At 36.6% G+C, this 26,976-nt stretch overlaps 1 protein-coding gene across 1 annotated transcript in view; it reads right to left on the bottom strand.

Annotated features, from left to right (window-relative positions):
* HCN1 (hyperpolarization activated cyclic nucleotide gated potassium channel 1) overlaps window positions 1-26,976 on the bottom strand; it is a 191,729-nt gene that overhangs the window by 83,876 nt on the left and 80,877 nt on the right. Inside the window, exon 3 of the mRNA XM_041424593.1 lies at window positions 5,502-5,663. Within this exon, the coding sequence (XP_041280527.1) occupies window positions 5,502-5,663 (162 nt within the window). The remainder of the gene's footprint in view (window positions 1-5,501; window positions 5,664-26,976) is intronic.

Here is a 26,976-nt window from a genome sequence, read left to right as displayed (position 1 = left end):
AAGTTTATGAGACATCAAAAAATGTATAGAATATTACCCGAAGAGGTTGAAAGGAAACGAGTTTGGAAAGAAAAATTATTAAAATTATTACTACTTCCCATTCTAGGCCTACAAAAGCAGACTAACTGCTAACCTGTCAGAGAACAGAATAAAGCATAAGAGAAAAATTATGTGGGCATTCTAGATCCTCAGCAGTTGTGGTAAAAATGAGAACCTGATTTGTTTTCCTCTTCATTGATCATGACACACTGAATTAAATCAACAGTGTCCTCAGATACCCTATTTCTCTAGTCCCCACTAGCTTGGCAAAAAACTTTGGTATTGCAGTTAATTCAAGTCCTCAATCTGCATTAAATCCATCTTGTCATTTAGCACTGCACTTCTACAGATTTTTTTCCTCTGCAGTTTCTTTTACTGAAAAATCAAACAAATTGATATATTTTCCTGAGCTAATATATTTTTTAATATATTTTTAGGCCTATCACTTCATGCCAGACCAGTGCAACAGGTCATTACTTCATCATCTTAGTGCAGGAGGAAGCAGACTGACCTCAGAGACTAGGTCAGTGCTGAGGGCAGGAGAGACCAGCAACTGAATTCTGAACAGCTGCACACAGCAATATAATTACTCACTGTAGATTTAAAAATATGTGTGTCATAGTCCTAAGAATGTCAGTTACATATTGTTACCAATATTACTGTGTTTACAAATTGTATTGTAAACAGAGTATCTGACTTGAGCAATTCCACTAATTTTTATGCCAGTCCACCTCTGATTCGTAATTGCACACTTTTATCTGTTCCAAGATGCACTGCACTAACTAAATGGACACACATTAATGTAAATATACAAGTAAAAAATACATTAGAATAGTAGTATACTGCATCAGATCCTCAGTGCCTCTAGGAATCAGATGATTCCCATATGGTCCATACTTTTTAAGCACCCAATGTAAGACTGTGGGATTTGATTTACATACACATTTATTGCTCAGCATTGCAAAAGAAATCATAGGAATCTAATGATGTAAATGTGGCTCTATAATATTTTATAATAATAAAAATGTACTTAGAAACATTTGTGAAGCTCCAAATGATGATTATCACATAATGATCAAATGCAGAAAAATCTCATGAGAAAATTAGCTTCCCTAATTGCGAACTATAGGGAAGAAGGTGCTAAGCTGATGTATTTATCAAAAAGGACAAAACCCAGTGAAGAATAACGTATCAAAATTACTATCATGAAATTCTTGAGCTCCAATAAGTAAAGCAGAGATCTTACTGAAAAAAAAAAGTGATTGTGTAATTGAAAATGGTGCTCATTAGGAAGAAATGTTAATAATTAAAATTATAGTTTTGGGTAGTGTACTAAATAGCTTTTTTATAGATTACATGTATGTTAGCATAGTTCTTAGGGCATTATAATTCCTAATCATCTCCTGCCTTTCTGAATTTCCCTATCAAATATTAATTTAAGTAATTCATTTTATAATGAGAGAGACTTCCAGATTCTGCAGCAGAAATTCCCAAATTCTTTTACTAGTAATGCTGATACCATCAGAGATGAAGGTGGTGCAATTTCTGTTCTAATCTGAGGAAATTATGAGACACAAATGGGCATCAACACAATGTAAAATCCCAGGTTACTAAATCCATCCTAGAACACCCCAAGAGCAGTAAACAACCCAACTGCAAGGACAGAAAGGAAAAGACAAAGCAAAATAAATCAGAGCACCTGAAGGGCTCTTGCTGAGCAAACATTGGCTGACGGCCAGGGGAAATGCCAGAAAAGTAAAGCATTCCAAAAGCTTTACAATCTCTTTTGGCTTTTAAAGAACTCACAATTCAAGTTAAATTCTGTACCTCTCCACTACACTTTTATCTCACAAAGGGAACATTATAAATAAAAAGATCTGTAAAGCCCAGGTAAATACCTTGTTTACGGGACCATATGTTTTCCTAACCAAACAACTAATTATTGCAACGACAGATAGGAACATATAGGTTGGGAATCTTCAGATATTGTCAGTAATGATCTGCTGCAAGGTATGCTTTATTACAGGCTATGATATTTAGATAGACAGATGGCATCAGTGGCAAAAGTGTCATCTCTCATCTTACTTGCCTACAAATCCTCCCCATATAAGACATGCCTAGTTGAGTTCATCAGCTGGGACCCACACACTGGTTTTACAATTGCTGCACCTGAAACTGAATGCAGAACCTTGGTTTGCATAGACTGACTACAGCAGAGGACCACTGTGCTTTTCTGCTTTTGTGTGCACCTAGTGTTTTATGTGTATCTGCAAGTTTTACTCACAATTTTCTAAGGAACTACTGGCTCAAACTCTGAGGCATGACAAAAATGTTTAGTCTATGAGTCATTATGGAAGTACACTAGTCTAAAGCAATGCAGATCAGAAAGCTGAGGATAAATCACACAGGGAGCTGCAGATAATGGGCTTTCTGAACTAAGGAGAAATTAGGCAGCATCATTAAGAAAGTCTGAGAAACTTCTTCAGAAAAGATCTTCTTCAGGAATTAAAAAATCCTACTGTTGAAAAAAACTAAAATGGCATCAAAGAGCTATATTTCCTCCTACAAGTAATTTACACTTATTTTATCTGTAATGGATGGGCTGGAATGTGACTTAAAGTGAGGGGGCATGGGGGGGGGAAACAGCTGCTACCTACTTTCACATTGTATCTACCAGTGTTCTTATTTTTAATGGCCAGCACACAGACATTCTGGAAGATGTCAGCTCTGGCAGTCATTTAATTCCAAGATGAGGGCCTAGGTTAGGAACTGCCAAGAGGTTCAAATTGATAGTACAGATACAATATGGGGTCATAACGATTATCATGGCAGAGAGTATAGCAATGGGCTTTGAACAATTTTGCTAAGCTACTTAGGTTGTAGGTTGGTACAGTGTTAACCAGGGGTGACCCTTTTACAGAGAGGGCTTTCTGTTTTATAGTCTCCTTTGTGTTGCATTATGAGGTTTCTATAACTTTTCAAAGACAAAAATCCAACTAATTTGTTTTGTTTTAATTGCATTCAGTCACATTGTTCAAAGAGGTACTAAGCAACCTGCAACCTGGATTCATTTTCTTATTCCTCTGTGACATTAAATTTAATCTACATTACTTTCCTTAACAGTATTTATAAATTAAAACCATGAGCATGCCTTAGGCATTTGGATACATTCATGTATCAGTTCAGACAGATGAAACAGCTTTCAAGACAAGGTTTTTAAAAGTTCTTTCAGTCTGCAGCCTGAAGCAACTAATGTGCAAGACAGAATGGAACTATGGACTGGAAGAGCAGGCTGGGCTGTGTCAGTTGAGGAGACACCATGTCATGCTTCCAACTTCCTTACTTCCTTTATTAACAGAGTATCTGCAAAAGCTTTGACTTACCACTGACTTAAATCTTGGAAAAACTGAGTTTTTCTGGCTGAGCACACGTTGGCTTGAATAAGTCTTCAAGCCAGTGATCACAATTAATAAGTTTAAAATTTTACTTTGCATCCAAACCCCCCTACCAGGTGCAGTCATTACAGTATCAAAAGTTAAAATTCAGAGTAGATTAAATTTGTATATGCTACAGTATACGGGAAGAATAAAGTTTCCCTCTTGCCAAAGCTCTTGCAGTATCAGCAATGTGAAATCCTTTCAAACAAGTTGCCTGTCAGTTAGATTCTGAATACACCAGAAAAGTAGATAACCATCATCATCATCATCATCATCATTACCAACCTCCTCCTGTTTCTGTTATCATTTTAGAGGACTGATGCCCCCTGACAGCTTCACTGTCTTTTTTTAGCGTTAAAGAATTCATTCCCAGAGCCTGGAAAACAACTAGAAAATGTCAGGACATATCAGAAAGGTCTACATGCTTTCCCTAAGAGTGGTCTTAAATATGCTCCTGATTCCAGGCTGGCAGCCCACCTCCCATCCTCTTGCCTCTGGTCTATAAGAATGCCTATGCTGTGAACTTTATATTCAAATTTCTCCCCCATGTTCATTCAACATAAACAAATTAAGTTGCTGATAAAAAAAAAATTAATGCTGCAACTTTCAGAAAGGATCTCTCCAAGTTTATGTGAACAGTAGAGAGAGAATATTGTTTCCATAAAAAACACCCCGGGATGTGGGTAGGCAGAAAGAAGGGTCTGAGCATGTGCACAGTGTGTACAGCTTTCTTAAGACTGAATGTAGCTCTTAAGGAGCAGAGAGAATTTAATAATTTAGTGTTTTCTAAAAGTTAAATATTTCAATTAAGTGTAATCCAAGGCTTCCTTTCATTTGCTAGCATGATTTTCATCCAGATCTTTAAAAAGCTGGTAGAAAATTTATGCTTTGTAAACATGAATGGAGATGTTAGAAAGCAGAACACAGAATACAGCAGAATGGAAAGATGTGCCAGTCAGCACTGTGATGACCTACTTTTATTGTAGCAATCCCATTTTTGAAGATATGTCAGTATTTTTTTAGAAAGGCAGGCACAATGAGGTGTCAGCAAACGCGCTGGTTATTATTAAAGATGTTGCCTGATGACTGCAAACATTTGTCTGTATGACTGACAAGCTTAGTCAAGGAGCTCCCACATTAATGTGCAGAATCATGTTCATAAAGGTACAAATACTGTCATGGTTCTACAGCAGGAATACGTGACAGTGAGCAAGATGCCCATCTACAAAAAAGGTGATGGTTTATGGATCCTAAGATTACAAAAACTGGAGAGACACATATTTTCAGATCACCAATGAGAGAGCTGATTGGGGTTTTTTGTTTTGGCTATAGATCCATTCCAACAATTTCACTGTATTTCCCATAAAAATGTTCTATATAGTGCCACATTATCTGACTTAATTAAAAAAAAAAAAAAAAAAAAAGTATTTTTCACAGCCATTGTCCTTTAAATAGAAAGTCATTATCTGTCCTTATAAATAACACACAGTCACATTCTGTCCTTGAACATTCTGTTCCCCCACAGAAAACTATCATACAACTGAGTCTATTTATCCTATTTTACTTATAAAAATCTTGATCTGTGTGTTGGGAACAATGGATCGTTACATGACTCAGAAGTTTACAAACTGAGGATAACATTACATGAAACTAAGGCCAACAATCTATCTTTAGCAGCATTCTGAAACTATGGCCTGAACTGAAAGCAGTGGTGAACTGAGTGTTTCCATATTTCTCTTGGTGGCTTTTTTTTAGGGAATAAGGGTTAATAAACTAGGATGACTTTAAAACTTAAAGTATTTTCTGGCTCATTTACTGACAATGAGTCAATATTATTTTATTGACCACGAGGACTACAAAACAAACTTTGGTTCATTAGCAAGTGAGCCAACAAAATATCAATTCAACCTTGAATAAATTGCAGGGCAGCATATTACTAGGCATGTGTTTTTACACTAAATTCTGAAGCTAACTGTTTAGAAAAATAATGTTTAGAAAGCACAATGAAAAATGAACAATACTTACAACCATACCGTTTAGGGACACCCAGCAATCTGGTGGGAAATCCTGAAGTAATGGTACTAAAAACTGTAGACAACCATCCCAGTGGCACAGCAGGAGCATCATTCCAATCAGATTAAAGATTCTCACCACTGCACTGGCCAGATCGTATGTCATGTGGAAAATCTGCAGACAAAAATTACAGGTGATGTACATGTTGCAAATCAGAAATTAAACTCATTTAATTCTCATCAGACAGGTTAAAGGAAAAGAAGTGTCATCCTGAATGTCTAAAAAAGGTGAGGTTTCTAAGGCAGGATCATTAATTTGAGCACATTAATTTTAGCAGAGAACCATACTGACACACCTGATTCTTGGCTGCATGCCAGTGTTATGTAAGCTCCTGGAAAAGGCATATATTGGACAGAAGTCACCCACTAAAGTGTTTTCTAAAATCCTCCTACTCCTTTCAACTGAAGCAAGACTCACAAATTAAAAAATACCTGGTAAAGCTAGTGATATCATTACTCGCCTATGAGTTAGGTATTTAAATACCCAAAAGTTGAGGGAGATTTAATGACCCCTTCAGAAGATTCATTTTCACATTCATTACCTTCCCAAATGCAAAAAAAAATCTGTCTGAAGAAACAATACAAGTAAGTGTTACATTTTTTGGCTTCTACTTCTATACTTTTAATCCAATTTGTATATACCAGTTCACCAATCAAAAATGACAAAAAGGTAATTGATAGCTCTTAATAATTAGCATTTTCCTAAAATGCTGATAATTCCATGGCTATTACATAGGCTACTGTAGTAGATAAATTCATATCAAACTAATACAGCAAGTTGGATTTCAATGTATTCCTCCATTCTTAATACACAAACCATTTATATCTGTAAAGTCTTACAGTAAATCAGATATAAAATTCTCAAAAACAACAGAGACATTTTCAGATTTGTCATGAGCACATTTCCTAGACAGAATTTGCATGAGCAACAGCAGTTAGCTGCTGATATAGTAAGAAAAAACGCATTTAGCACTTCTCTTCTCTGCTATATTGTTTTTAATGTATTTCAAATCAATAAATACAGACATACTGCATACTTCTTACACAATTCAATCAACTAAAGATAAATATATAAAATTGTAATACCCATAATTATCACAATGCAGGAGTTATATTTAGAAGTTGAAGAATGTGCAGTTGGTGTTTCATGGAATTTTAAGTATAAAATACTATTTAGTGGTGTGGCTAGACATAGAAACTAGAGGATTTAGGACTGAAAACATCAGATGGCTAGAGATATAAGGGCATATTGGTACATGAAATTTTGCATTTTTAGATTAAAAAAAAAATCACACATAAAAGAGGGAAAGTTTGTGTTCTAAATTTTACATATCTAAACTAAAAGCAGAGGTAAAGAATCCACATTGCAATGATGCAAGTACAAATATGGAGAGCACATTGTGGTGTCTTTTAAATTTCTGTTCATGGGAGCTGGTCATTGTTTGAAAATGGCAGTTAATATTCTGAGTCTCAAAATGCAAAACCTGCATATCAGAAACGTACTTCAGGCATTAACACTATGTACAAAACATGCTTTTCAGTCTAGAGGATTTAAAAAGAATGCATTCCAAATTTCAGTTCAACAGTCATTGGAAATAGAGGCTGGTAACATAAATCCTATCCAAATACCATCTAGCTGCTGCCAAAATTGAGAAGATAACACTGATATTTAGGAGATTCTGTAAATGGAAATAAAGAGTCACTACTATGCATTTTTCTTGCTAAGCAAGTTACTTATGTTAGCCATTTCCATATCTTCAGTTTCAGTAGCTGTTATGAACCAAAACAGTGGATGTGTGCACTGAAATTATTTTATTTTGAAGAACTGGAAAAATAGCAAGGATTACTACTGGTTCAGAACACCAGCTCTCATCTAGGTTGTGCTTTGTCAACATGGCTCCTATACTAAAACTGCAAAGAGCAGATAATTCCTGATCACATGAAAAATGTCCGAACTTTTCCCCTCAAGTTTATCATTAGGCTTTACTGTAAGAGACCCAGGGAAAGACCTGATTGTCAAAACTCTCTGGAGCCCAAAAACCAGCAATCGCATATACCCAAGGCTCCCAAATCCTCATCCTGACTCTGCAACTATGGGCTTAGGAACTGTGCTGCTGGGTTTGGGCTCCTCAAGGACTATTTTATCTTGTCACTGTTTTCTTCAAAGTCTTTACATTATTAGTTTGCCTCTGCCAAAATGGTCACATACTGCAAGAAGGCTAAAAGGTTGGAAATTTTGTATGAAACAAAATCCATCAAAGGAAATGACTCCCAACAGTCTGTGTACAACACTGCAAACTTCCATCATCTCTGAAACTTGGCTCCAGAAGCAGCTTCTGTGAAGCTCATGTGTTCAATGTTAAAAATGCTTGAACATATCCAGGATATTATCTAGACTGCTTAACATGGTAACATTTTATCAGCATTTCAAACATACCATTCTTTTATCACTTATCTTTCAGCTTTAAAGTCTAATATTTGTGCAGTCTATCCAAATAACTGAGATGCCTCTGTGTTCAAAAACATTACTCCAACAGAAAAATCCTAAGCAAGTGTTGGAAGAACATGTTAAAAAATCTTTGCATACCCACTCTCCAACAAATAGTATCTAATAGTTTTTCTTCGAAAAGGAACTTATGGAAATGTGTGTTTGGTTGGAAAAAAAAATTAAATACTGCAAGCATACATTGTTCAATGTAAACAATAATATTTGCCTGTAGCATTGTATTGATGTACTTATACTAGGGGGTGGGAGGAGTGCGATTGTTTTAGACTATAGCCAAAATGCCCTGTGGACTGAAGTCATATACTGTATGTTTAATGTTCTTCCATTCAGGAATTGATTTTGATACCATGAAACAGGAGGAGTAAAAGAAGCCATATTTTTATAGCTTTTTTTTTTTGGTAATCACAAATTACACTTCCTGTATTAATGAGATACATCTCATTAAAACTCCTAGGAGATATGTATAATTTCCTCAGAGATAAACAGGAGGACAGGAAACTAAAGCCATTCATTTGAGGAAATGGTGGCTTGCCCATCAGCTGGTCCTCCAGTGGGATAGAAAGAAAAGCAAGAAGATCACAAATCAGTTTACCTTGATTTTGCAGAACAGATGTGTGCTCAAATCTCTCTATTTCAACAAGTTTTTTAACAAGATACTATTCATAACAAAAATAATTCAAACATTGGCACACAACTGAAGCTAAGCTCCTAAGCCCCTTACTCATGTAGTTAAATATAAATGCTTGGTTATCGTTAAACATTTACCATGCAAATAATAGCAAATTACAACCGCAAAATATATTTGAAAATCTGGCCACTTTATTTAGATTCCTAATTGCATACCTAAATATTTAGTTTAGCCAGAAAGAGTAAACTTTGGACAACACATTTCTAAAAAAATTACTAGAATTACTTAAGATTACTGCTCAGGAGAAAAAATCAAAATCCTCCTGAGAACTAACTCTTCCCACAGTTTTGTTTCATATAATAGGTAAAATGTCATAAATATTTCTCCTTTTTAATTATTACTCAACTTCGTTTCAGTTTTTGTTATGTTTGTCTGTATGTGTTTGGCTATAGTACTGTCATTTTTCAGTTTCCATATATTTGAAAATTAAAAAAAATCTAGGCCGTGAACTCACTTCTAAGAACTCATAATTTCTTCCTTTATTAATTTTACAAGATTTTATCAATAGCCTGGAAACCTTAAATTTTTTCCTGAATAACTGCCAACACCTCTGACAATGGCTGAAATGGAACCACAGATGAACAGTTTCCAGTATTTTGGTACAATATTGCTCACAGAGAATAAGAAATTGCTAAAGCAGTCAGACTTCACATGTTTTATCTCAGTTTTCACTCACACTTTATTAATGACTCTTTTTATTCCCACATAAGAAGCAGAAAGCAGACTATTCCTTCCTCACATTTATAATGCATTGTATATATCAAATTTGTCCTGCTAACTTTGATTTCTGAGCCTGAGATGTAAAAAACTTTCCAGTCTTACCAGCCCATGTGCTTAATTGCATTTTAGGGCTGTCATATTAAATTAATAGCACATGTGTAGTTGAACCAAGTGAACACAAAAGCTGTTGAACTGCTGTTGCAGAACGCACAGGTTACCTCTTCTGCTTTCTGGTCATTGGTATGTAATATTTGTTCAGTTGTGATTTTTAGATCAGTTCAGAATCACACAATCATAGAACCATGAGAAAGATGAAAAAGATGGAAAAGATCTCCAAGATCAGCAAGTCTAACTTTTGACTGAACACTACTCTGCCAACTGGTCCATGGCACTAAGTGCCATATCCGGTCATTTCTTGAACACTTTCGGGGATAGTTACTCCACTGTCTTTGAATTATAGGTTCCGTTTATATAAAAATTAATTTTTATAAATCATCAGAATTTAATTCTGATTAAATGAACGAAAAACTTTGGAATTTCCTAGAAAAATTTATTCAAATTTCATCTCATTGAGTTCATGCAGACACCTCTTCTACTTCTCAGAAGTACTAAAGGTGCTTAGCATCACAAAGCTATCTCAGGTTTAGTCTTCAAATGGAGATCTGCAACCTGCCTTGGGCAATACGAAATGGCACTTGCACCAGGTGAGTTGTGTGCAGTCTGGAATGTTAAACAGCCACGGTGGGGAAAAAGGGAGAGCTGCTCATGGGCAGCTCTGGAAGGCATGCTGAAAGCTGTACTTACAGTGAAACTCCAAGCTAGACTGCAGGGCAAAATAACAGCTATGGAAGTGACAAGGTTTTTTTTTTTTTTTTAATTCAGTCTCTGGGTCAGCCCAAAATTATTAGTTTTATCCCTCACTAAACAGAGATTATAACCATGAGGATCTGAATTCTCCTATCTGAGCTGAATGTTTACTTTTAAGATGGTAGTTGAAACAAAGCTTCCCCAGAAATAAAATAATATAAAAGGGAGAGCACAAGGCCTCTTTTTAGCATCCATCTCTTGATCTTCTTTAAACCATGAAAGGCAACCAAGGTTTTTTTCTTTATCTATTTCATATTTGACAAATCAACTTCAAAAGATGTTCTTCATAAATATCACTTGGGATACCATGGGTCTGATTCAACTCCTACCAAAGCCAGTTTCTTTGAGAATTGCAGGTTATCACATTCTACACTGGAAATACATCTGCACAAGCAATGTAAACATGCATTGATTGAAATGCCTGGCTATGCCCTCAGGGTAACATTTTATGCTCAACTGACTCCTGATATGTGTTCTTAATTTTATGATAAATAATTCATCATTGATAATTCAGTAGTGGGAAAAGGTATATAGCATTATCTAATCCAATTGTATTTGTGACCTTAAGCTGACAACAAATGCAAAGATCTGCTTCTGCTTTAGTTGGCCCTGAAGGGAAAACACCAGTGATTTAATAAACAGAGCAAACTATTTTTAATCAAACATATTCAGAAAAAAAGAGCTGAGAATGGCCTATTTCATGTGACCTTTAAAATTTGTTACTTTCTAGATGGAGTCATTCTGACATTAGGTTTTATAATAGGAGTCCCATTTATTCCAATTCAAGGAAACATACAAAAAGAAGCCAGCTTCTGCTGATCAAAAAGAACAGAACAACAAAACAGAAATGTGACAGGTTAAACCTGAAAGCATTAATAGAACTACTTTGCTGAAGGAATATTTAGGCAAGACTTGAAAAGGTCACATATAACAAGGAAGCAATATTTCTTTACCGTATTTGAGTTGTGCAATATTTATTTACCATCTATAAGTTCTGCAAATACCATACATAAATACTGTAAATTGGCCAATGCTATATGAAGTATTAACTCTCACACAGAGGGCATGACTTCACTCTCAGAATGTGTGGTTTTGTTATCCTCATGTGATAAATGTGTGGGACTTGTCTTGACATCTAAATAGAGGAGCAGTCACTTTATCTCTACTAAGAAAAAAGCAAGCTAATAACAAAGGATTCAAGATTCTGAAATAAAATCACCAGTGCTAATTCTCACTTGTTTCCACAGAGGTAGAGGTCTCATTCATCACTTACACTGATGACACAAAGCACCTTATTAGACTAAGCATTTATCTGAAGTGAAGCAAAGTAAAAACAAACCAAAAACATTTCACAGCTGTCAGAAAGACATAAACACAGAATACAAACAGCCTGCCTCTGTGACAAAGTTCAGCTGTAACTCTTCTTAAGTCACAGCACCAAACTGAGTGTGACCATATGGCAAACAACACTGGAACTGTACATAAACATAGAGACTGATAGCTCTGGAATCTAGCAGTGTAGGTATGTTCCCACACCAGCATTAATTCAAGCATAAGCATCACCTGAATTTCAGCTCAAGCTTCTTGATGGGTCAAATATTTCTACTGACAGCACTGAACACAAGCTGGAGACCTCTGAGCATGGAGCTGAGCTAGAAGGGACGTTTATTTTCTTTCATAATTATTTATATCTTAAAAAGAAGGCAGCTAGGAGATCTAGCCAGTCTGTAAATGGCCCAAAATATTATTTTAGATTTTTCTTACTAGCTGAGCAAGAGGAACTGTTTCTTTTATTAATGTGAGGATGTACTTTGGCAACAAGAGAAGGGAAATAAGTTATTCCCTTCTGTCTTTGCCAAGGCAGGGATTCCTACTATGCTAAAAAGGCAGTTGAACAAGCAATGTGAATCCTAAAAAATATCACTTCCTACCCTTTTCAAATATCAGATACCTGACTGCATTTTTAGATATTAGTATCAGATCTGAAGTCTATATTCCCCAATCTCATCACACTTAGACAAGTGTGTAAGTTTTCATCATTAGTGAATCTGAAACAAGCAATAAATACCAGACTTACATTTACCAAGACATCTACAATAAAACATATCTAAATTCCAAGACAAAGCAGGGAGAACCTTAGGAAGTACCACATTCTTCACAAAAAATGCACACCTGATAAAATTATTCTAAAACATTTTTGATCATTCAGGTCTCTCAAACCCTGAACCCATTTTTATTTTCATTTTTAAGGCATAACTTTGGTGGCAATTACGCTCTACCATCAGCACACTAGGTCTTTTCCTAAGAGACAGGTATTTAGGAGAGAGAACAGAGCAGTGACCTGATTGTACCTCACACTGAAATAGGTGGAAAGTGATCCAGTCCACAGGCCTCTGGATCAAAACACAAAGAAGCTACAATGCTTTCTACGCATTTACAAATATTTTACAATCATCATTGTACAAATGGGACACATGTAACCAACTTCTTTCAATCTCAGTATTTTCCTGACCTTTTTCAAATTTTTTAAAATAGAAATATTTTTATCTTCCCATCTCTGTGAATACAATATGAAATCAGACACTTTTTCATAGTACATGAAGTACCAAAAGATTGGATGTACACATAAACTTGGAATTTTTTACATTTACAAAAGTTGTATCTGAAACTATTGTTGTAAAACAGTATTTTTCACTAGATCTGTACGTCACAGGTCTCAGCAGATGAGAGTTTGGGAAGCAAAGGAAAGTGAGTGTAGAAAAGCCAAAGAAAGTTTTCTCTTGCGTGATCCTAACTCCTTCTCAAAGTATCACTTTGAGATTTAAGTGGATGGTTCATTAAGCACAGTTCTTTTTTTGTGATGCCTTCTCCCCAGCTCACATTGCCACATAGCTGAGCTTCAAATCAATTGTCCTAATTATAATATGGCAGTGTAATGATCTCATTGAAAACAATAGAAATAAAGCAGAATATTTCTTCTGGGGAATTTAAGCTGATGTCTTTCTGAAGCTGATGAGATTAATCTTCCAAACATGGAAATAATGGGCAAGGAATTGAAAATTAAAGTAATTATGTTAAATTTCCTGTGGAATAAAAGTTCTGAGATGAAACTGGTTTTAAATGCTTTCTTTTAATAGCATGCAATACCTTCCTTTTAAAAAGCCCAAGAAATGGTGCTTTATGAGGCACAATTGTTTTAATGTTTATAGGTTTGGGTTATTAAGAATAGATTTAAAATAAATAAATAAAATATGTAAAATTCCATACTGTATTGGAATCTGAATTTTGCTTTTGCTAGTAATTTAATTGAAGAGTTTACTAGCCAATAGCTACAAAAAACCTCAACACTATCAGTGTTCAAGGTAGTTGATTAGTGCACAATATTGCATAAAATTTGGAGCTGTTCAACAGTTGAATGCTTAAGGTCCTAAACACATGAAATTCATTTACTCTGATGAAAATCTTACAATAGCAAATACTCTTATATCATAGTAACTCACAGGCATAAAAATCCAGGAAATAACATGCAAAAGTACATAGGTGAATAAATAATTCTTCCAGTAAGGAATCAGTGATTTGTGGTCTAAGTCAATGTTTCACAGTATTGACAAATTATTCTAAAAATTATATGGCTAATTGAATGAAATTATAGAGAGCCTTTTTTTGTAGGAAGTTAAGATCATTGTGCAAATGAAGCCTACAGTTAAAATCTTACTGCCACTCAAAATCACACAGAGGACATATTTTAGTTTTAAAGGTTTAATTAAAAAGATTGCTGGGCAGGTGCAAAGAACACACCAGAATAATAATCTTAATGACTTGCCTCAAAAATCACCAGTAGAATTTAAGAATTCAGTTGCATGATAAAGAGCAACATGCAGCTGAAGAACCAAACCAACCCAACCCAACAAACAAAACCAACCAAACAAAACAAAAACAACAAAAAACCCAAACCAAACCAAAACAAAAAAACCCACCCACGTATTAAAAAGTTGCTTTAGAAATTTGCATATGATAGTCTCTCTTCAAAAATTCTATGTTTATTTGCTTTAGTACATAAAATTACCTTGAGCTGAATTATTCATAGGCTGAATTATTCTATTTTTCTCTGTTCAACAACTGATAAATACATGGCTATCATTATCAGGAAAAGAGAGAGTATGCTTGCATGCACACGAACATGATTTGCTCACAGCCCTTAATACTCAAATTTGCTATAGATAGCCTGCCACCTTAAAAAAGTGAAAGTTTGAGAAAAAAAACCCCAAAAGACAAAAAAGACATATAGGTAGTCTTAGAAAAGAGGAAATATATTAAGAAGAAAGAAGTGTTCTTTCATGGTCTTATTTGGGATTTTGATTTTTATGTATTCTCTATCTATTTTAAATTGACACTTGTGTCTGATGGCTAAAATTTTTCTGCATTCAATACAGAATCAGCTTAGATTTTACATTTTAGTGCTAGCAATTTCAACAATGAAAGGCTGATGAGGGGCTACTGTGTCTAGATTTTTTCCGTTGTTTTTTGATAAAAGAATTAATATTAAATAATTAAAAATTTTAACATGGTTGTTTTATTAAGCTGAGGTATTTTGTAAAATCAAAGTGTTTTAAAAAAAAGAAAATGTAAGTGTACAGCAAGGCTAATGTGCAAGTTCCTCTCAGTGTTTACTATAATACAGTCTTTCAGTCTACATTTGGTAACTTTTTTTTTTTTTTAACTAGTTAACCTCATTAAACACAATGCCTAATGGAAATAATGGAAAAAGATAGATCCACTAGACTGCACTGTCCAAAAGCTGACTCTGGTTCCCTACCAGATCTCTTGCTGACACTGGAGTCACACCAGGTCCCTCTCTGAGATTTGGTCCCTCTCCCTGAGGTCCCTCTCCAGAGATTTGGTCTCAACATTTCATCATTCCAGTCATATTTTATGAGACAGTCTTGAGAAATCTGCTGTTGAACACTACACAAATAAACACCTTTTGCACAATTAATGGCTTTAAGCTGGTCATTCATATTGTAGTAAACCACATACGTAGTAAACCACTGCTTCTCTCAGGAAAACTTCTGCCCTCTCAACTATTTTGATTTCATGTATCAACACTTCTGCTGATCATTTTTAGATCTAATTGCCAGACCTCGTTCAGACCAATATTTAAGTCCAGCCTGCACTTGGTGACAGGAACAACCTTCTATGCACTCATTCCTTGCACTCTGGCACTGATCTACGGCAGGGATTGTCTGTGGGGTTGTCTGCAGCCTTTTGCAGTGGATCCACAAGGACATCAGAAAATCAGCTGTGTGCTATTCCACAGAACTACATGCTCCACCCTGTGTTCTGCAAAACTTACGGGTTCAGCAACCAACAGCAAGCTCTTTCTGGTGAATATCCTACCCAGACCACAATGCTGAAGACTCAGTAATTTAGGCTGCTTTCTTACAGCTTGTTATTTATAAAAGAGACAGAATTTTGTCTGTTTTCAAGAGCAATTTATGCAGTCTTTAATCCTCTGACCCCCCCCTCCAGTTCCAACCTGTTACAAGCGCACCAGCAATTAAAGCAGCCTCACATCAGGACGGCTGGTGCAGGTTAGTGCTTGTGTTAGCTCTTCCCTGACATCACAGGCCATGGCTCAATGCTGTGCTGAAACACTGCAACACTGAGCACAGCACAAAGTAAAAACATCTCTCATTTCACACCTCTCTTGAACCAAATGCATTTCACTTTTTGGTTTCTTAGGGGGATTAGCATGCTAAGCCTCGCACAGCCTTTTTGCAGTGGCCTCCTTCTGCCTTTCTCTCTGTCCCCACAGTGCAGCTGCAATCAAACTGGCTCATGAGTAACAGCACATCTCATGCGTGGCAATGTGGCAGCCAATGGAAAAGATGTGGTGAAGCAAAACTGCAGACTAAGAACCTGAAGCAAACATGTTCTTCTTTTTTGAATTATCCCATGTGCCCCAACTCCCAACTTTTTTAACTCTTCCTCAAGCAGAAAGAAAACTTTGGAACATTTCCTTGAGATATTTCTTTGGAATCTTTGATTCCATTTACATTGCTGTTCCAAGAACATTCTTGTTCCTAATTGAATACATTTGTCTACAATACAGGCTGCAATCAACTTTTTCCTTCTCCATCAATCTGTTTCTGTCTAGTCCTGTTGTACAGCTCCAAGCATCCTGATGTTTTCCTTTTCTGGTTTCTCTATGTTGCTTATATTTAAATAAAAAGAAAGATTTCTAAAAAAATAGAGCATAATTATTTTTAAGAAAAGAGTATCCTTACTTTCCTTTTGCCAATTATAAACAAGTCCAAATTAGTACTGTATTTTGAAAGGCAGACTCTTCTGTTACTAAACATCTGGAGGGAAACTATTTACTTTCAGTAAGCAGATGAGACTTTCCCCTTAATTTCTGTGCTTTCTCTTATTCTTGTTTTCCAGAGAATCCCCGCGGTACAATCTCAGTTCACCTATTCCACATTCTACTTTTTCTATACCCTGTCCCTGTGCCATACCCTCTTTTTTCTTTTACATACTCCAATAGAGAACATGAGTATTATATAAAAAAATATTCATAAAAGAGTCTCAAGTCCAGAATAAGTAACTCTTCCATCCTTTTTTAGAATGACTGTACCCAATGGCTACCATGAAAAGGTCAGCAGTTCAACTACCACATTGTAGCAATATTGCCAACTCTGAGCCAGTATTACTGTGATTTAGGTTGCCCTGCAAAACCTGTGATTCACTTAAAAATATCCTTTGGATTGTTCATATTTGCATGCCTGTCAAACTTCCCTCAGAAATTGATGGCTAAAAATAGTTATTAAAAAATAAAAAGAAAATAGTAGTAAGTCTGAGATATTTGCAAAATCACTCAAGTCCGGGAAATGGGACAGAGAAAGAAAAGCATTATTTTAAGGCCTACAATAAAAATGCAAGAGTTTGCAAGTTTTCAATGATATTTTAATCACCTTCCTTTTACTAACTTAATCCTAAATTACAGGAACCCTTTGTTTCCAGAAGACTAAATCCTGGAGCCATTTATCCTGTGTGCTCCCTGTGCTGCAGATTACATTTCTGTGACTACGCTGTGACAGAGACTGAATTGCAAGAACAGTATTTATGCAATTGCAGAGTGGCAGTGGGATGGAGAGGTACTTATATCATTGCATTTGGCAGCACCAGCACTAGATGCTTCAAGTGTTTCCAAAAGCTGTGGTACAGCTAATATCCCAGGAAGAGAACAGTGGAGGTGGCAGGAGGGAGGAGAACCAATACATGGTAAAAACCAACTCATCATGCATGGAAAGGGGCTAAGATTGTGCACTGTTCAGACAGTGCCAACAGGAGCACCAGGTGACAGCACCCCACATGTGGTTGACAAGGATGGAAAGAGCAGCACTGATCCCAGAGCATCAGAAGTGGTGAATGTCAGGAGAGCACTGGCCTGATGCCAGCGGGGCTGTGCTCTCCTGATACTGTTGTTGATTACAACATTTCCAGTTGACTCGGTTTGCTCACGTGCCATGATCACACATGTAAGCTGAACCCTTCATAAAGAGAGGGTGTCCTGAAGTATTTTGTTGGGACGGTGGCAGACCCTCTTATTTATTAGCCTCTCTTATTTCTAATGAGGTGGTAAAAAAAAAAAAAAAAAAACAAAAAAAAAAAAAAAAAGGAGTTTCCAAGCAACCCCATCCCATAAGACAGATAATGTTTTACCTCCTAATACTTTTCCAACTGCATAACTGCTGTGTGCCTGTGGGATATGCATGTGTGTAGCATCGCTCTAGGAAGGAAACAGAGCAGGAGAAGGCATGGTTTTACAGAGCTACAAAAACTATTTGTCTACACAGCTCCTGTGCTGTAGAGATGCTCTATAAACAATAAGGCTGCAGGGAGCTTTCTGAGAGACTACTGGATGTGGAGTAGCACTTACTCAATTCTTTACCAGGCTGTATTCCCTGAAGTACAATTTTGAAATTACTCTGGACAATTTATCACCTGCTTAAATGACCCTGTCACTTGGTGAGTCCACCTGCATGGAACTTGCTCTAATATTCCCAGCCCCAGAAGCAGCAATAAACAACAACCTTTTTTTTTTACAAATCAACCTGACAAATACAGCTCCTTCTCCTCTGATGACCTGAAAAAGAAAATAATATTCATTCCTGGGTCATCCACATATTTTCTAGACATTAAAATGCCATTGCTAAATAAAATTGAAAAAAAATCCCAACCCACAGTCACGATCATTCTTGGAAATCCTTTGTGGTTTGACTGGCTACCATCTGACTTCTATTTCTGAAATAAACACATTAAAAATAAATGAAGAAGATGTCTTACTTTTTAAACATGCTTCATTTTAAATATTCAAGCTGTGCTCTCCACAAGACCTGCACTTATTCTGCTCATTTGTACTTTTTTACAACATGAGCTGCAGAACAGCTCATTGTTGAGAAGCAGGAGACATGGATGCTATGGCTCACCCTTGGCTCTCTGCTGGCAATCTGGACAAAATGTGACAGAAGACAGAGGACTCTTCTGGGGTTGATACCCTATTTCTTGTGCACCCAACACATGGAGATCATCTATTTCTCACATATAGCTTCAAAAAATAATGCTCATCCCTTTCACACCCCTTGGATTATGGAGTGGGAGTAGTCAGATTCTTTATATGAGGAGAAACAATGATAAATATTATTCATGTTAAGAAACCCTAAATAATTAATTACTTTTTTTTTTTCCAAAAACTAAGGAGTTCATTGCACCATGGTAACAATAAAACAAACATTATCTCTGAAAGTCAAAACAAAACAAATAATGAAAGTACATCATTATGTTCAAAAGACTGAAAAGATTATGTAATCACAGACTAAATCCTCACTAAATCACAGTCAGGCTTCTCCAACATCTTCCTTTCAAACTTTTTATTTTTCCTTTCAACTGGTCTTCTCTTCCCACTTCAGTGATTATTGATTCCTCCTTTCTGAAGGAGCACAATTCTAAAACAATTATCTGCTCTCTCAGTATTTCCCCCTTAGCTACAAGCAGAATGTGATTCCATTAGTGTACTGTTAGTTCTTTTCTCTTCATTAAAGCACAACTGTTAAAAACAGTGCACAATTTGTTTTCTAACAATGCATATAATGTACTAACACAGCATAATCATCTACCCTGGCTACATCCCTCAACAGTGTTTCACTACCAAAAGTATAATTTCTGCCTGTAAAGGCAGTTCCTAATAATGTCACACTCAACACGCAATTTCCTGCTCCATCTCGTCTTTGATTCCAAAAAGATCTTTTCTCAATAATGTTCTTTTCAGGGATGTACATACATTCAGGTCCCCCAGGGGAACCCTTTTTCCCAAAAGTCAGGAGTTTGGTATTGTCTTCAGTGGATGCATCATTTCACTTGATTTTCTCTGTCCTTTTGTGGCTGAATTAAATGGCAGTCTGTCCCAGCCGCAAGAAGAGAAAGGTTTGGGGAGTCATGACTACAAGAGGGAAAGACAGCTGTTTGGCAAGGACAGCCAAAAGAGAAGAGCTCTTGTTCATACAGATTTTAGTTTATTTGAAGTATTAATCCCTGTTTTACCAGATATTGCATATTTTGATTTTATGACTGAATTAGCAAAAGGATCCATTAACATTTCCTTACATGTCTCCACATAAAATTGTATACAAGTTCAAGTTTTATTTGTGTGTCTATACTCCTGGCAGTATGTCTTGGTTATCAACAAACAGCAATGTTGTAACAGTCTGTATTAAGTTTTTTTGATTTTTTTTCTAGTTGTAGCAGTAAAATTGGCCTTGCTGATGTACATGCTCTTTTCTGAAATGCAAGTAATTTGTAGATTTTGCATATTTTGAAGTTTACACAGGACTCATATGAAAACCAACTGAGGAATGTCATGTGGGCATTTACTACTCTTCTAATCTTACTCTGATGACCTATGAGAAAACACTCTGATACTGCTTTATATGTTTTGTAGCCTCAAACACTATTTAGAAGGAAGCTGACTGGAAAGAATCATCACTCTGTGTTAAATCTGGATACATAAATATAATCTCTAGGCAAGTCACCAAGCACTAAAATCCAAGAGAGGGAACAGGCACAATCCACACAGTTTCCTTGCTATTCCTATATACTTATTTTACACCAACTTAAAAAAGGTAAAAAACCTGTCCTGCTAAGCAACATCACCTAAATATGGCTAATCCTGGCTTAGGATGCAGAAAAAATACCATGCACTTTAATACATCTAACAAAACCCAGGATGTCTGAGCATGGTCCCACTCTACACTGCACTGGTGTGGATCTCAAGTACTATCTCCAGTTTTGGGTGTCTCAGTAGAAGAACGGTATCAAATTATTAGAGTGTGTCCAGAAAAGAAAGATCAAGAAGGTGAAGAGTCTCAAAGGCAACACTGAGTGTCTGAAGTGACTTGGCTTGCTCAGCTTGGAGGAGAGATGGCTGAGGGGGCACCTGGCAGCAAGATACACTTTCCTCCTGGCAGGCAGAGAAGGGAAGTGCTGGTCTCTCCCTGGTGACCAGTGCCAGGACACAAGGAAGTGGAGAGAGGCTGCACTGGGGAAGTTCAGGTTTGACATTAGGAAAACGTTCATTACTGAGAAGATAGTCAGTCCCTGGAGCAGGCTTCCTACAGCACCAAGCCTCTCAGAGTTCAAGGAATATCCGAAGGATGCTCTTGATCCTGTGGTTTATTTTCAATAGTCATGTGATCAAAAGGGAGTTGTACCCTATGATCCTTGTGGGTCCTTTCCAATTCGAAATTCTATGACTGTACAACGCTATCATGTTGTTCTTCTCCAACACACAGTCAATTTCATTTTAATCCAGTAGGCTTCTAGGCAACACTTCATTACTTGTAAAATTGCCTTGTGACTAATATTAATTTAGGACACAGTTTAATGTTCTTTTGTGTTTTTCAGCTTTGGTTACATCAGTTCTTCTACATCAGATGTCACAGAAACAGCTAACAACAGGACTGAAGCCATCATCCCCAGTGCTACTTCAGCACTGGCACAGAAGTCACCCTAACTGCTGACTGCCAAGGCTTTTCTTCCTGGTTTGGGGAAGGAAGAAGGTAGGAGGTAACAGCTGTAGCTCCTCTGCTCTTTTGACTGACTCTTTTGACAACCAAACCTATGCAACCAAAATGAGAGTGATGAGCCAAGCCTGGGTACTCATGCAGCTCTGCCCCAGTCCTGTATTGCCCTGTGTTTGTACCACATGAAAAGCTGACCCTGTCTTGTGGGGGGTCTTCTGTCTTCACACAAACCCACGGGACAGTTGTCTCCAGACTTTGCAGGCAACAGATGAAAAAGAAGGACATAATACTTAGCATGCTACAACACTTACTGGTCAACAAAATGGATTAATTCACACACACGAGAGTCTTTAGTCTTATGAAACAGGTCAGTCACTCAGACCCAGTATACTCCTGTTTGTCCCTCTGTCCCTGTTGGCAGGCTTTACCAAGGAAGTATTCAAACATGTTAAAATCTAAATAAAAATACAAACATATTTTAGTGGAAGTTTTATTCAAAAAAAAAAAAAATCTGTATTCAAGTCTTTATACATATTTTTCACAAAATTCTGAAAAAAAACTTTAGTACAATATCACTCAATCCTCAGACAAGAAAAAATTTATTCCATGGGTTATTGTACTGGTTTCAGATGGGACAGAATGATTGTTTTCTTACTAGCTGGTACCATGCTGTGCTTTGCATTCAGTGTGAGAATCATGCTGGTGGCACAGAGATGTTTGGGATGTTGCTCAGCAGTTCTCACCCTGAATCCAGGACACTTCAGTGTCCTGTGCTCTGCACTGATCAGGTGCCCCTGAGGCGGGGGGAGCAGGGCCAGGAGAGCTGACCTGACCTGGCCAAAGGGATGTTCCATGCACAGAACAACATGGCCAGCACACAAATACTGGGAATTACCTCAAAGAAGACAATAAGGGCTCAAGGACAGGATTTGGCATGTGTCAGTGAGTGGTTAGAAATTTGTTCTGCATCACTAGCCTTTCTTGGGTTTTATCTCACTCTCCTTTTTATTACAATTATTAGTAGTACTAGCATTACAATTATTTTGATTATTGTTGTTGCTATTGTTATTGTAGTTGTTGTTATTATTATAATCTCCTACTTTGTTTCAGTTATTAAACTGCTCTTACGTTAACACGAGTTCCATTTTCTTTTCTTCCTCCCCATCCCACTGATGAGAAAAGGGGGAAGGAGAAGTGAGAGAGCAGCTCTGTGGTAATTAGTTGCCATCTGGGGTTAAACCATGACAATTGTTAAAAAAAAGAGCTTGTTAGCCACATTTATTGGAGAAAATATGGAATGTATTCACATCATGCATACTAAGCTATTATGTTTTTCCTTTTATTTACATATAAAGTGTTTGATTATTTTTTAGCAAAAAAAGCATGTAGTGCCACCTAGGGGTATTCATAAGCTTATGAATTTGAATTTTTGACAGCTCAAATATTTTGGATTAGACTGGTTCTTCATAGTTGCAGTCCTAGGAAGAAAAATATGCAGTAAAGGAAGTATAAGAAATTTTGTTTTGGTGGCCTGACAACAGGGCATATGCTAATTCTAAAAACATCATGAAGTTAATTTTTTTCCTCAGTATCAGTCAGTAGCCATGAAATAAACAACTCTCACAGAAAACTGCAAAATAAATAATCCTTATACTAGAAAGAAATAAATAATAAGGGAAAAAAAGCCCCTTCTCCTGACTCAAAACTCCCACATTATCAAAACAGTGGAAAACTAAAAATCATATTAATTGGCTGTCTCAGATGTGTGAAACTCCATTTCAGATGCTTAAGTTTGCATTTGATTTCCTCCAGTTCAGCATGATCTGGGCCAGGGAGAGAATTGCTCAGCAGCAGCATGAAGCCCACTGTCAGGTCAGCCACAGCATCTATTTACTCACTTTAGTTTTATTTCTTGCATTGATTTGTTTTCCTTTGTTTTGTTTTCCCCTTTGTTTGATAGCTTGTGTCAATAAGGAATATATTGGTTATTTCGGAGAGATTATTGATAGAAAAATTGATTAATCTACCACCATTAGGCTACTTTCAGACACAGTTCATTGATAAAAAATGCACTGCTTCCAAAACAAGCCTTTAATGCAGCACACTGACTACAGATATGGGCTGCTATATTTGTCAGTAAGATTTTTTTTAATAGAAAATACTACAGCAAATATAAAATATATTGGCAGAGAACTAATCCTTTCTATTTTACATGGCAAATACAGATGACCAAACTGACTACAATCATGAAAACATTTCAATCAGGCTGCCTCAGCAATAGAAGTTTCTCACTGCCTTCCACCTACATGCTATGGACCTCCCCAGCACCTGACCAAACAAGAACTTTATACATTATCTTGTTCAATAACAAATATGCACTTACAGGTGATGCAGCATAAGCATTTTCTGCCTAACCCAGGAAAGCACTTAGGAAGTACTTTATTTTAAGGGCATCAGCAAGTGCTTTGACTTAGGGGAGAAAAAAACAATCAGCCAAGCAGCGCTTTGTCCATAATTTTAACTTCATGTGGGAAGGTTGGCATCACTGGAAAGCAGAGCTATTTGTCTCTCACCCTGCCCTCCCTCTTTAGTTAGACCCCAAAGAGAGAAGCACTGCTCTCAATCCAATCTGCCTCCTCCCCTATGAAATATTCTGATATTATTTTCACAAATACAACAGCAGCAAGAAGAACTGGTTTTATTATTTTGAATTGATTTTTTTATCAACTTTCAGTCTGTGTGACTTTCGAGATTATTGATTCACACTATCATAGTAATAATTCTGTCGTGCTGGATACAGCCTAAAGAACCCCACATAACTGCAGAAGTGGTAGAGTCTTTCCAGTGCACACTGTAAGAAAGCCAGACAAGTCATTTAACAAACAGTCTCTGTTCCACATAGCAGGGTTTTTTTCACAGCTTTCTCCTCTACCAAGCCCACCCACTCATCTCCACACTCAAGTAATTCAAAGACGTTACCAGAATGTCTGCGAGGTTTGAAGAATCTGTGAAATTATATGGATTATTTAGAAAGCACTGTTCAGAAACACTGTATTATAATGGATTTTTCCAAAGAAATTGTCCAGCATTTCCCTTGGAAATCTGCAGAACTAGCAACAGTAGCACAAGAGAAAGGATTAAACTCTAAAAGTACTAATGTCAATGCAAATATGGGCTGTGGAATCTTCATACTCAATATGTAAACACTTGGTTGATAGGGGATACAATGATAATAACACAATAAGACTCTATTAATCCCAATAGTGATAAAAAGAGAGAAAGGAAAAAATGAAGGATATGGGATTAGTCCCTAGAAATATGGGATTTTCATAGACTATATGAGAGATCAGTGCTGCAAAATGATTTGTATTCCATGGTCCCAATCCAGGAAAGCACTTAGCAAGTGCCTTATTTTAAACATATTTAAACCAGTTGCCTTGATGCAATGGGAAAAAAAAAAAAAAACAACCAAAAAATTTAAAAAAAAAAAAACAAAAACAAAAAACAAAACAAAAAAAAACCAACCAACCAACCAAACAAACAAACACAAAAAAAAAAAACAAAAAACAAAAAAAAACAAAACAAAACAAAACAAAAAACAAAAAACAAACAAACAAAAAAAAACCCACAAAACAAGCAAACAGGAGTCTGTCCGTCATTCTAATATTGTATAGTAAGGCTGGCATCACTAGCAAGTTATCTTTTCACATGTTTAACTGTAGAATCATTCTGGTTTAAAATCACTGTATTTTATTTGAAGAGTCTGCTTTACATCATCCTGCGGACCAGAGAGTCTCCTCAATTACAATCTTTTCTCTGAATTTAGTGCTCTTGCATGTAGATCCTGCAAATCCTACTGCACCATTCCATGAGGGTTTTTGCATAAAATTCACCAAAGCAATAGCATTTTTATAGTTGCATTTCATTGCAATCTAATTTGATTTTCTAGTTCTATGCTCTAGTCATCTACTTGGAAATAACCCCTCCTCTCTTCTGTGTTCTCTGAGGCTACTGTTCTGCTGCATGGAAGGAGAAGAGTTATGGACAATTAAAATTACTCTAAGTGATAAAGGGAAATTATAAAATGTGAAATAAGGTTCAATAACTGAGTGTTTTTTGGGATGACCTCTCTGCATTACAAGAAGGCCTAAATACAAAACAAATGAGAACCTCTCCTTGATATACAGATTATTGACTTTCTTGTTCTTACTTTAACAAGTGGCTAGAGGTTATTGGTTTTTTCCCCTTTTAAATTACTGCCTTCATTTACCCAAAGTTGAATTTTTATGAGTCAAGGACAACTAAGGCAAATTTATCTCTATCACATTCCCAATCTGTTATATTTTTCATTCTTCAGGGAAACTTTTACAAAGGTCCCACTTAAATCTGTGTTCTGTGACAGATCAGCTTAATATACTGTCTGCCCCTTCTTCTGCTCTGTAGAATGCAAACTAAGAAAGGGGTTCTAAAGTAGTGCTTTTAGCCAATTTCCCTTCCTTTCTGATGCTTGTTTGAGACATCTTACGCATTTCTTTGTTTAGTTCTTCATCACATGTACTCTGAGACCACACAATACTGATCACATGAGAAACTCAAATTGGAATTTATTCCTCTTCATAAAAACAGAAAGAAAACCCACTAAGCTTTGTTATAAGCTTGGTGAGCTCACTTAGATGAACTTTTATGTCTCTCAAGGGGAACCACACACAGACCAAACTGAGAACAAAAGAAGGCAATGCAAAAGAGCATAGTAAGACCAGTTCAGTAAGGCAGGATAGGGTAAAATATCTGAGGAGTCAAGAAAATTCACTCAAATAAGACCTCAAAGACTGGTAAAAGTAGGCAGGGGCATTCACCAATATCAGTATACATTCTGATTGGGAAAGGGAGTATCAGAGGACAGAGGTAAAAATAGGTTTTCTTAATTCTTCCTGCAGAGCTCATGAAGAGTTAGTGAGCAGGCAGCATCACACTTGAACACTATCCAAGACGTCAGATCTAGACTAGTGTGTACCTAGACTCCTCCTGAGGTACCTAAAAACCTCCTGAGACACAATGCACAGCAAGCAAAGACACTTGATGTTTGATATGTGGCTAAATACCTATTTTGCTATTTCAGGAATTTAGCTGTAACAGTTCTAGTGTTCTCTGTTCAAAATAACAGCTCTAGCTCTCAGTTTCAGCCAAGTATTGCTTCTCTGCATCTCACAGAGATTCAGGCTGTCCCTGGCAGCCGCAAGGCAGAACAAGTACTTTGTACACTCTTGGCCAGTTACAGAGTCCCCTGTGCACAGTTCCAGGCACTAGAGTCCAGCTCCTCTCTGGGTGACCAGTTCACCCCGTCTCCGGTGGAGAGGAAACAGGAGCACACAACAGCATTTCACCTCCACGTCCCTTCAGAGACAAATCTGAAATATGACATGAACTGCAATTCTGTTTCATTTTCACAGCCTGGACAAATGCTTTGGGATCAACTGATTTAAAATAAAGTATCTAACTGCAGCTTTAACATGTGAATTTGGACTCATAGGTCATCTAAGGGTTTTAATGGATCAACCTCATACAC

The sequence above is a fragment of the Onychostruthus taczanowskii genome, unplaced genomic scaffold (genome assembly GCF_017590055.1).
Source record: "Onychostruthus taczanowskii isolate IOZ18803 unplaced genomic scaffold, ASM1759005v1 scaffold83, whole genome shotgun sequence".
Classification (NCBI taxonomy): Eukaryota; Metazoa; Chordata; class Aves; order Passeriformes; family Passeridae; genus Onychostruthus; species Onychostruthus taczanowskii.
This window is presented reverse-complemented; position numbering and strand designations above follow the sequence as displayed.